The sequence below is a fragment of the Filicampus tigris genome, chromosome 20 (genome assembly GCF_054856515.1).
Source record: "Filicampus tigris isolate MCC_2025a chromosome 20, RoL_Ftig_1.0, whole genome shotgun sequence".
In the NCBI taxonomy this organism is placed as follows: Eukaryota; Metazoa; Chordata; class Actinopteri; order Syngnathiformes; family Syngnathidae; genus Filicampus; species Filicampus tigris.
The window spans coordinates 4,729,540-4,741,928 of NC_141236.1; the positions used below are offsets into that span (position 1 = coordinate 4,729,540).

Consider the following 12,389-nt stretch of genomic DNA (forward strand, 5'->3'; position numbering starts at 1 on the left):
AAAATGTAATAGAGGGGGTGTAGTATGAGTTTTGTCTCATACTGTAGAGCGGCATATTCGTTCTATTGCGTTTATAGTTTGCAGTGTGAGGTTCTAAAACAGTATTTTGAGGGACAAAATACACCTCTCGGAAATACATAAGCAGTTACACACCATGGCAACATACACACATTAAAACTATTGCTAATGCCTCTCTGTCACTAGCAAAATGAAGCATTAATGTGTTCTTTGTTAAGTCAGTGTTGTTGAATTTGGAGGCTATTTAATGAAGTGTATATTGTGTCTGCGGTTGATTTGGTGAAGAGTCACAGAAAAGCAAATGACTATTTTGCTATCAGCAAATAGTCACGCAGTGATGTGCTGAACAAGACACTCTGTGATTTAACAGACGCAACACAAACGTAGGCATGGACAAAGACAGACCACAGAGGTGAGTGTATTTTATGGTGGACCATTTGTATGGTATGGAGAGTGTGCTGAATAGCATGGTAAGTCGGATTCTTGAGAAACATCTGTTGTAATGAAAACTAAAGTCAGCTCCCATTTGTCTTGTTTACAGCACATGCCGACTGAGCACTCCATTGCACTGAAGTGGTGATCCAGGCACAATATCTGGTCCATTAGAGGCACAAGGATCATTTGACAATCAACTTGGTAATACAAAGTAATTTGATACAATGGATGGCTTCTGGAGAGTGAATTAATCCAAATAAACAATAAACATGACTTCAAATTGAATGGAAAAATAATGTGTTAGTTCAAGCCACCTGTAGCTAAAATGAGATACACACATGGCAACTTTCAAGATCTTAACTGATTTTCAAAATGTGAGACCTGTCAAATAACTGAGGAAGTGTGCGCTTCCCTAACAATCTCTCTCCCGACAATAGCGAGTCAAACGTGTTGAGGTCGTGGTATATCTGACCTGTGAGAGGCAGCACGGTCCTACAAGGCAGTGATGGGAAAATGAAGCCTCAAGATGCTTCATGAACCAGTTGTATTTTTTGGACTCCTTTCAATGACTCTCTCTGTTTAACACAGAGTTGAAAGCACACCGACTTGCCATTTGTTAAACCATTTTCTTTGAACTAACAGTGCCATCTACAGGAGTAAAAAATACAACTGGTTCATCTACAGGAGTCAAAACATACAACTGGTTCATGAAGCATCATGAAGCTTCATTTTCCATCACTACTACAAAGCATCTATGCAGGCTACCGGAAATTCAGAAAAAGGAATGCAAGCTATGCTAACTGGTAGCTTAACTGGTAACTACATTATACTCTTTGCCTTGTTATTGTGGTGAATCCCACAATAACGAGTTCCCCGGTATTTGTGTCCAACAACAGCTTCAAACCAAAAATTTCAGGTTGGTTCGTAACTGGCTATTGTTCCGTTTCATGTCACAATCTGTTGAGCACACACATTCCCAATCGCAAATTTTGAACAGGTTTAAGGTTTAACTAAAAAAACTAAAAAATAGCACAGGATAATTGCTCGAGACCTTTAGAGCCATCCGATAAAATAAGGAAAATACACAAATCTGGCACGATTATCAGTTTGTGTGTCCACTACTTAATCACTAATGTACCGCAAAATGTTGCCGTCACTTGTTATTTGTTAACACTTGTAAGATCTTTCCACATGTAAAAACAAAAACAAAAAAACGCAGGCTGTTGAGTGAATTTCAAGCAAACAGTGGTCATTGCCCGAAGACGGACGTTTCCAGAAAAGGCACAATAACAAGAATGGCAAGTTGAGAAAAGTGAAAAATGTTAGTCCTTTTTGAATACATCATTTAAATATACAGTCACTCAAACTTTATGAATGCACGTGTGAACAAATAAACAATAAGAACAAATGGAAGATAACAGCACACGATGTGTTGATACCAATTATTTTAAAAAAAGCCCCGCGTTCTTGTGACCCACTTGTGTTATGTCATACATCCTGTACACGGTTCTTGTTTTAGCGATGCAAGTGTCCCTTTCAAGGAGACATTATTATCTGTGGGGGTGGTTAGGTTGCCGTGACAATAGCAGGGACTAGCATGGTGCCTGAAGGCTCCTGACTTTCATTTTGGATCTTGTAAGTCGCATCAGGTGGTGCAGGAGGAAGCTTTGTTCTGGTGATGGGCTTGTCTCCTTGCGAAGAATGCGACAGGTCAAAGGAATGTTCGGCCTCTTCTGACAGTCGGCTTTCCGCCTTCTCCTCCTCCCTCTGCCCAACAGGGACACGAGAGGATATTAAAGATGTTAAATCCCAATTAAATAGTTGGACAAAGGAAAGCCCTCGCAGAACTAACCTCTCTCTTCATTTTGTAGTATTCATCAATGGCATACTGATATTTGGCCGATGTAATCCCAAAGAGGGAGGCCATCCTCTCCCCCAGGTAATCACATGCTGGAAGACAGCAGTGAGAAAATGATTCATTAGAATCCTCTTATACTGGGACTGATACACTAAATACAATACTGTCAGAGCAAAACACATACCCCGCATCGGGATTTTAGACATTGCAACGAAGCAATACCGTGCCTGCTCCGTTTTACGAGGCAGAAAACACAGATGGCATGACAAAATATGTCAATAAAAATGCTGAATATTCTGGAAATTGCCAAGTTCTGAATGCAGTTAACATAAATTAGTTTGGCTCTGAAGTGCCCGAGCCAAAAGCACAACACAATAAACAAAGAGGCAACGACGACGACCTCCTGCAGCACAAAGCAACTCATTAATACTTATATTCGTCAGAAAATTGTGATATCTCTGCTGGGAATATTACATAGCAGAATTCTGCAAACAGATATCATGGGAAACAAACCTGATATGGTTGACGTTGCAGCTCGCCACATGTGAAACCAGAAATAGGGACCCCAAGTCATCTTTGACTGCAATGCAAATGACATAAATGTCAGTATCTAAATTCCAAAGTTTCATCCCAAAGCTATGGTCTGCAGAGTGCTTCCAAAACATGAGAGGGCTCTCATTATTAAAAAGCATCAGTCAGGAGGAAGTTACAAAACCATTTTCAAGGGATAAGGGATACCACATGGAACACACAGTTGGCATCATCATCCTCTTAAAGCGGAAGTCAACCCAAAAATGAAAATAACATCACAACTGCTCACAACGACCAATCCCAACTGACCTGTTTTCTGAATCTGAGCCGTGATTGGTTGTGATGCAATTTTCAGTCGACAGAAGACAAAATGGCCGCCCCCAGAGATGGCTAAAAACGAGTGGACACTTATTCCACAAACGCAATATTAATCAGAATGCCATGTTTCAACTCGTGGGCTTGCATAGAACATATTCTTGAAAAAATATGTTTGCATCGATTTACTTTAAGTGGAGAAAATATGGCTCAGGATTGACATTACCAAGAACTGGACCTCATGAAGAAAAAAAAAGATGAGTCCTTCAGGCACCATTCTAATCCTCTAACTGAAGTAAAGTATCAAAAGGCCCATCCAAATATTCAAATTGTTGTTCAATTGATTAATCAATTGTTCAATCATGTTAAGGTTCATACTAAAGTGTTTTGTTTTTTACTTTACAAAACCTGACGTTTTTATTTTTACATGCACTGTAAACTGTAGCGATACAACGGTACTTTTTCTTGTGTTCAAATCCAACAGGGCAGGAATATTAACCCTTTCAAGGGGTCATTCACACAACAATGCGTGTCATTTTGTTTGCTTACATGACATCACCTTTAAGTGTCTGTTGCCATTGTTTCCATGTACACAATTAAAATGGTTGTCTGTGAAAACAGCGAACGAGTCTACAGTGCAACTACATCACAGCTACAAAAAATGGGGGAACACAGCCATGAAGTCAAGTTTATAACCATTATTTTGCATATGATAAATTGAAATAATTAGCACTCGGGCTATGCCCATCTGTAGTCAAATTGTTCTTGCTCACCATCTCCGCGTCAACGGAGGGGGAGAGCAAGTCCCTCCTCTCCGGCTCCTTGTCTTCCTCCTCCTCCTCCTCATCGGTACTGTACTCCTCCATCGTCTCCCCACTGGAGAAATGGATGATCCTTCGAGGAGTCTTCTCCCTGCGCTGCTCCCTCTCTAGATCGCCTCGCTCCACGCTTTCAGAATCGCCGGTTAGCTTTGGGCTCTGAATCTGAGAAGACTCCGTTAACATCAACATGAATGAATACATTTACTCCACTTTGTGACGCGCACACGCACGAGCAATGACAAGTAACCCCCGGCTGTCACGTGATTGCAAGCGCAACACGGCGAGAATAATAACAATCACGGGAAAGGACAACATGTACACAGACCCGTTCCACGTCCACGTTGATGTTTGTTAAATAAAGCCGTACATCGCCCATTGTGGCAGTCTCGTTCCAGGGTGAGGATGCAAACGACGCCTCTCCTCCGCCGACCGGACCGGAAGTGCCGCACGCGATGTACAGTACGCAATATCCACCTGCACTCGGAATATGCGATCATCAGATGATATTGTACTCGGCCTTACAATTTGTCACACTTTGTTTTTGGGTGAATAAGGGTACTTAGCAATGGGGTGGTACCTTAACTGCAATTAGCATGTATGTGCTAGTACACAATATGCGGCATTTAACATGACGCAAACAGCGTCAAGATTAATACTGATTGACAGCCGTTAATGTGCACTTTATGAGGTTTCTCGAGGGATCCGTGGCGTCACACATCAATGCGAAACGAATGAAAATAGTCTATGACCTTGTGCTTAAATTTGATTCAATACACAGCTAGCGTTTCACTTATTTTATTTTGATGAGTTAATTGTGCACACGACACACCGCAGTGGGCATCACATTGCAATTCAACATCAATTACAATATATATATATATATATATATATATATATATATATATATATATATATAGTGATATTTAGAAACAGTCAAGGGGTGCTTATAAAATGTTGTCAGGAGATTATAGTTTTATCATGTAAAATAATAACAATGCCACCAAAGCGTATCCCGCTCAATAAATAAATACATGTGTTTACATTGAAATTCATTGTAATGTTCTGCAGTACATTTTACCACCGCAAGATGTCAGTACTGTTCCATCTATGCCGTAACGCACTCCTCTGTCTGTCTGTATAGGCAGTGAGTGATCAGGAGCTACATAGTGATGTAAATGATACCGAAAACGCAAGAGGAAACCCATATGATTAGACATTTTCAAAATCAATCAATCAATTCACCCTTGGGGGGAAATATTGTCAGACCTACAGCCTCATTATAGAGAATGTATGCATAAAAGTACAATTCAGCTCAAACCTCTACCTGAGGTGTACCTTTGAGGATTTTAATTGCATGTTTTTGTGGGAAATACGTCCAATGCATGATGTGCAAGCTTCATACCTCTTTCCATTGGAGTAGATGTTAATTGTACTCTTTCTTGATTTTTTGCTTCACTTATTTCCCCAGTTTGCCAAACTTTAGTTGAAACAGAAAATGGGTTCTCGTTTGTCAATTGTTCCAGCGTTGTTTTCCATTAACAACTGACAAGAGCATTTAAGTAGGTCATTAGCAAAGCAGTCATAATTGCTTGTGTCAGCTGGTTATTAGGCAAAACTGCATTGAACTTGAATTGTCAAAAATAACAGCGGCCCTTCAAAATCAAAATCTTTCACGTCTTTGGAATCACTTGGTAGCAATCGATGTTTTGCATGTGTCCGTTTTGTAGCTTGTATTAAATGCCTTTCCACAGACACGATTTGTAAACACAAAGCACTTATCCCTAAAGAGCACTTTGGAAGAGCAAGGAAATGGAAGTTGTTAGAATTTGGCAGTTATTGATCACTTGCCTGCCTATAAAAATACGTCCCAGAGGTATACGCAGAGGTTTAGGAGAATAACAGCTGCCAAAAGAATAAGTAACTCAAGTTTATTACAAGCTTTGTAGGAGATCGTATTTTTTGATTGGATTCTAACATTGAAATCTGTTCACTGGGCTTTACTTGAATTCCTCAGGTCGACTTGGGGGAGCTATTGGATCGCACGGATCTACTTTGCTTTGGTCTTTATGGCTTATTGATGGAGGGCCAGAAGGAAGAGGATTGACCTTCCAGTGAATGTGTGGTTGAAAAAAAAGTAAGTGAAGTATTTTAATTGCGTCGACCAAACTTCGAGGATGTGACTGTTCTCACGGGAATTGATTAGGGTGGTCTTGTAAATCGACTATAATGGTTGTTTGAGAAGCATGTTTCAATAATTAGGCTAGCTCGTAACTAGTCGGAAAATATTTGTGAAATCAGTTCCTTTGCAATGGCTTTCAATGGATTATCAAAGGATGGGGGTGTTCAAGTGTCCGATACAACAGTGGCAAATTGCAGGAATGATGTGTAGATGGGAGATTACGTGTAGTTTCCATTATCCTTGCTTCATGCTTTTAAGAACATGTTCCCAGATTTCAATAATGCAGCCACTCTTTGGTATATGTCCCCTTTCAAGCATAAGCCCCTTTTTCTCCCTGCAGTCAATGTAAATCATTCCTTTTACTGGCCCATTGCTTCCAGATTGTTATAGTTCTATGGCTCCGCTCATACCTTTCACTGAGGCTATAGAAGAGTTGTTCAATGCTCTGCAAAACACAAGAACAGAAAAGGGAGGGTGCCTGATGAGGTGAGTCAACATCTTAAATACTGGGGGCCAACGACATTTATTTACTCAACTTCAGAGTGGACCAGGTGTATATTATGGGTAAAACATTCATTAACAGAGAGGCCCTTATTTGTACAAAATGTAAGAGTTCTTTCTTTTGGCCCACAAAGCGGAGAATGGCTGGCAACAAAAATTCTAGCAAAGATGGGCATTCCGTCCCGGACGGATGTTCATTTTCGGATGGAGGACAGAGTACGAGATATTTTTTTTTCCGTCCGTCCCTGTAATTGTCCCTTAACCGGGTCAAGTACCGACTGACGCGTTGACCATGGAGCCACCTTTAACTGCCTGCACAACACTGGATTCCTTTTTTTCTTTTTCATGTGCTTTCCCTGCAGTAACATTATACTCACAGGCATAGGCTGCCCTCTAGTGGTTCAACACTTGCAATACCATGGATAACGCCCATTTCACTGACAAGGAAAAAGGTGGCTAGCAACTTTGCTTTAACTGCTAACATTTAGTACATACATTATCTCTTTGCGGGCGAAGAATGTCCTTGTCTGGGACATCGCTAGAGTGTAAAAAAATATCGTCATTCATGTTCACGCCAGTGCCGCCATACACTTAAAGCAACGACCTGGCAGTGTAAGTCTTTCGTTCTCCTCCTAAAATAACATTGCATTATTTCGCAATAATTATTTTTATTTCAAAATAACGCAATAAAAACTGAAAACTTATTGCGTTATAATTCAAAAGTTTTGCAATAGAACGCAATGGTATTGCGTTATAACGCAATCTTAAATATTCTCGGGCAGTCCCCTTGCGGGCGCCGTAGTCTGGTGACCGACGGTGGTTGTGTTGGCAGCTAAATGCTATCATGGTCGACACTTAAACAGTTGTTAACAATTCAATCCACTCATGATATTCCCAGCCGGTAAATGGATGTGAATAGGAAATTAGCCAGCTAATGATCTTTAAATAATCTTTATGAATTCTGAAACCTTTGTTGTTAGCATCTCTCTCACATGCATGGACGCTTTTAAAAAAAATTAGTGGGACAGACTAACGAAATGTAAAGACGGAATCACTTTAAAAGGACAAGGATGGATGGGGTCGGAGGACAATTATTTTTATAATAAGGACGGAGGGACGATGACGGAATGTTCCACAGTAAAATTCCGATTGACGGCATGTATTTCGAAAAACTCAGAAGTTAGACCACTTGTATCTGAAGCTTCCACTGTATTTTTTGTGCCCAGGTTTTTTATTCTCTTCTTGCTGATTTTGGACAAATGACTGCTTTTCATTTTTTTTTTTTTTTTTTTTTTTTTACTTTACATGTCACGTACTCTGAATGTCTCAGAAAATGCTGAGTGGTGGTTGTGCTCTCCTTTCTTTAGCCCAAGGCATGTCACACTAAATGAGTTTGTGAGTGCTGATCTTACTTGTCGGGGTTTAACTCTTCTTAACCACTGGACCATTATTCGTGACAATTCAAACTCATCAGAGACTGCAATTAGGGTCGCCTTTGGACATTGAAAATGAACATTGCAGTGACTGTGTCCAGAAATGTAAAATTCATATTAACCGTGGCAAAGCTGGCACTTAAGATACTTATTTTTCAATCTTTTCTGATACTGAAAAAGGAATTCTCTTTTCAATTGCTTTTTGTGGTCTGCAAAAGGAGCCTTAACTGCATGGCCGATTGCGCAACTAAAACATTACCTAGTTTTCTAATTATTTTGAAGTTAGTTCCAAGTGCTGGTCACAAATACCTCCCCAGGGTCACTTTTACAGGTTCCAGCTGATTAATTAGAAAAGTGCAAAGAAATCAAAAGCATGATGTTAACTAAAAGGGCACGCATAAAATTAGCATACAACATCGGATGGTAGTGTATGTAGTCTTTTCGGCATCGCACATGAAAAGAATGCAAAACAGCTACATGCTATTGTGTTATCATGGCATGTAGCATCATTTGAAAACTGCAAAAAAAAAAAAATAGCTGTAATGAACCTAGTACTGGAATGCCCAAGCCATTGTGTGCCATGCAAAAATGCTAATTGCATTTGAAATACAGACCGTAGTTACAGAAACATGTGACCTAGTATCAGGGAGGAATTCAAATTTGTGATGTCATAATATGGAATTTTCCGCACAATGAGTAATGATGTGACAATATTGTTATAATGATGTGAGGGGGGGAAAAGATCCAATCTCATTTGATTTTTTTCCCACCATTTATTACATAGATTTGTTATTATCAAAAAAAAAAAAAACTGCTTCAGTGTCAAAAGTCCAGCATTAATTAAGATGGAGGACAGACAAAATTGGCTCCAAGCTAACTGCTTTCACTCCTGTAGGTGGTCACCTCAGTGCTGCTTGAGTATATTCTTGCACACTAATAGCATAGCTGACACGTCTCGCACGAGATGCAAACGACCTTCTTCACACTTCTCATGCCACATGTCCAATTTCTCACCCTGTCATACAGCTGTCAAGTCATGGATGTATAACACGCTATTTTGGAGCTTGATAACTCATCTCTGGCAGTAATGCTCATTAACAACGGCTGCCGTGCACTTTTTTAAAAAAAAATCATGTTTTCTGGCCAACAGATTTCCTTCCAACATGCCAATAATACAAATACAGTTGTATCTCAATTTCAATATCACTGGAAACCCATGCAGTTAAAACATTAAAGTTGAGAGCACAAAACTGCGGCAAAGGTGATCAGGTGACGATTCGCTGTGGGTCGGATGGGTTCTTTGGTGGAGTCGTGAACACCACCAGGTGTAGCATGAACTGGATCATTTGTTTTTTAATAAATAGATCCGATCTGAGTCAACACCTGATCATAATGTAACTCTGACAAGCCCAATTTCACCTCAACACCATCCTAGGGAACTTTTATAGTTGCCCCAATGGAACATCCACATACAAAGCTTCACCTCACCTGACCTGCGAGGTGTGCCAACAGGCGCATTTGCTAGAGCTGTACATGAGATGTAATACCACATGACCTGCACCAATGATCATTACATATTTTAGCACTCTCATAACTGTCAAGTTTCACACCTGTCACATATCATTCCCTTCATGCTGTCAAATTGCTGTCAAACCATGGCCGTACTTGCGCTTCATTTAAGGGTAAGTAATTCATGTATTTCTGCCCAGGATCTGGTGATAAAACGTGTCAACGCTGCTTGCCGTCAGCCATGTAGCAGAATTAAAATAGCTCTGAGATTCAAGGCTGCCATATGACGTTGGTGAGGAGTGAGTAACAGGCTCTAAATTGTGCTAGAAATCATGCTTTTAGTTCAGTGTAAAATACTGGACTTTATTTCAACAGCGCACACGCCCAACAAAATGTCTCTTACTCTAATGACTAAGGTGAGAGAGAAAAAAATATAAGACAACTAATGTAGTTAAACTGGAGCATGAACTTGTGAGGATTCGTGAAATCTTCTTTAAAATGCTAACTTGTTAGTTTATCAGCAAATCATAACATAGATCAGAGTAGCAAACATTCCATCTTGCTTGATCAGCTGACTCGACTAAACGGTTTGAAGGCACAAAAATGTCATTCAGAACATCAACATTGCTTTGCAGAACAACTTTAGTCAGAAAACTGTGAAACCAGGCATACGTTTTTAGTCCTTTCTAATTCATTGTTGATATAAGCGCAGGGAGACAAAACAGAATGAATTTCAAAAAATTTGAATTTCTTTTCAAAAACAGAAAGGAAAACAAGGGCAGTGGAAGAAGCTAAATACTTGATTATACCCCCCTCGAAAAAAAAAAAAAAAAGATACTTAAAAGAACACACATGGACACACCACCAAAAATAACCAAGCAAAAAAAACCCCCAAAAACGTAAGAACATAAGAACAAAAACAATGAACCGACAGACTGAACTGAAACCCAGGCAACTAAACACAAACAAATTGATATGACAACGAGGTACACCTGGACAGGAAAGAGTGGCTCAAAGGAGCTGATTGGCTGACCGAAGGGACAGAGATGACGAGAACAGGTGGTGACGAAAACAGGTGGTGACGAAAACCAATCAAGCAGACGCGATTGACAAAACATAAAACAAAACAAAATAAAAATCGAACCATAGTCAAAAAAAACACAGATCATGACATAAATAGGTTGAAACAAGCATGTTTTAGCTCTTAGTTGGAGAAATATACACTACTAAAACTGCACACAACACGCTCAATGAGGTCACCCTTAAAAATACTCGTACTGAAAAAACTACCCTAACAAACACTGTTTTGAAGGAGAAATCAACACAACCATTTTTTTTCAAGAATATGTTCAATGCAAGCCCGCTAGTTGAAACAGGGCATTCTGATAAATATTGCGTTTGTGGAATAAGTGTTAATCTACTCGTTTTAGCCATCTGTGGGGGTGGCCATTTTGTCTTCTGTCAACTGAAAATGACATCACAATTGCTCACAACGACCGATCACGGCTGACCTGCTTTCTGAATCTGAGCCGTGTTTGGTCGTTGTGAGCAGTTGTGATGTCATTTTCAGTCGACAGAAGACAAAATGGCCGCCCCCAGAGATGGCTAAAAACGAGTGCATTTTGCTGCTTAATTTATATTCCACAAACGCAAAATTAATCAGAATGCCGTGATTCAACTAGTGGGCCTGCTGGAAACATATTCTTGAAAAATATATGTTTGGGTTGACTTCCGGTTTAAGTCCGTTGGAGTGTTGTTGTTCTTACCAAGCAGTGAGCTGTGTGAACCGCTAGCTACTGTAAGTGTGTTGCATTGGATAATCTGCCAAATTTTATAGCTTGCATTGCTGTAATGTTTCCAACTGTCCTGTGCAAAACACATACGTCCATGTTTTGTCATTTAAAAAAAAATGTTTTGCATTAATGTGGTTTCCGTGTAACAAACATCCAATTAATGAGAAAAAAAAAAAAAAAGACAAAACGTGGACATACACAGGACAAAAATGTGTTTTTCAGAGGACGGTGCTGAAATACGTTACTAGTTTTAAGGAATGGACATTTAGATCTACATAGATCAAGCCCATACAATACACGTGTCCAATTATATTTTTTTCGCTAATCATTTTAATCGTTACTTCGGCCGTGGTAAGGTCCACTGTGAAAAATGATTCATACAAAAAAAAGGGGAAAATGGCTTCTTGCATTAACCATCAAGAAAGGACAAAATCCTCTTATTCTGTATACCCACAAACATTTTAGTCATGTATATAAATACATCTCCAGAAGAAATGATCTTGGCCATTCATTTACATTTACTGTACCCTGCAAAAGGCTGAATTTGGAATCTGAAAGGGCCATTTTCACAGCTTTTATAGAGAAGCCATGTGGTTTGGACTGGTGCCACAAGATGATTGGTGCTTGTCATCGCAGTACCGTTGGTCAAACCATGAAATACAGTTGTGGCACTTGTTGAAACTGAGGGTTTTGGTGGACGCGCAAGGACAGCCTTGGACTGGGCTACCCTCTGGAAAAGAAGCTCTGACCAGTGGTTAAAGCTTTCAGGATAAGAACAGTTTAGCCTGAATTGTTGCAATGTAGCAGCACAGTGGGAATAAAGCGGCATCATCACAGCAGAGGAAAACAATTTCAAACATGAATTCACAAGCTATTTAGGCATCAGCTTTGACAGCTTACTTGGCCTTCCAGATGATTTTGGAAGCATGTAGTCATGGTAGAATGGGAAACTGAAGAAGTCATTTTTGACTTTGCCAGTCTATAGTACTTAAAAGC

General features: G+C 39.8%; 1 protein-coding gene and 1 long non-coding RNA gene across 5 annotated transcripts in view; one reads left to right on the forward strand and one right to left on the reverse strand.

Annotated features, from left to right (window-relative positions):
• Nucleotides 1–420: 420 nt before the first annotated feature.
• On the reverse strand, nt 421–4,570 carry LOC147127937 (protein FAM177A1-like). Of its 4 annotated transcripts, none has more exons than XM_086019490.1 (5): nt 4,346–4,570; nt 3,931–4,140; nt 2,825–2,891; nt 2,306–2,403; nt 421–2,220 (listed from the first exon to the last, which is right to left on the reverse strand). In XM_086019490.1, exons 1-5 carry the CDS (start codon nt 4,352–4,354, stop codon nt 2,020–2,022), a joined length of 585 nt encoding a protein of 194 aa, XP_085875616.1. In that variant the 5' UTR covers nt 4,355–4,570; the 3' UTR covers nt 421–2,019. The 4 variants fall into 4 exon arrangements, with proteins under 4 accessions (XP_085875616.1, XP_085875614.1, XP_085875613.1 ...); XM_086019488.1 differs by having other exon boundaries at nt 4,304–4,570; XM_086019487.1 differs by having other exon boundaries at nt 3,931–4,149; nt 4,304–4,570.
• The window catches only part of LOC147127938 (uncharacterized), a 34,198-nt gene continuing 25,779 nt past the window's right edge, over nt 3,971–12,389 (forward strand). The window contains exons 1-2 of the long non-coding RNA XR_015084007.1: nt 3,971–4,437; nt 5,993–6,112. This is a non-coding gene — a long non-coding RNA (uncharacterized LOC147127938). The remainder of the gene's footprint in view (nt 4,438–5,992; nt 6,113–12,389) is intronic.

What these genes read in the sequence shown, in the direction of transcription:
- LOC147127937 (XM_086019487.1), bottom strand. Translation starts at nt 4,354, where the DNA reads ATGGGCGATGTACGGCTTTATTTAACAAACATCAACGTGGACGTGGAA. An exon ending in TCAACGTGGACGTGGAACGG is followed by an intron (nt 4,150 to 4,303) that starts GTCTGTGTACAT and finishes ATGTTAACGGAG; the next exon opens with TCTTCTCAGATTCAGAGCCC. An exon ending in TGCAACGTCAACCATATCAG is followed by an intron (nt 2,404 to 2,824) that starts GTTTGTTTCCCA and finishes GCTGTCTTCCAG; the next exon opens with CATGTGATTACCTGGGGGAG.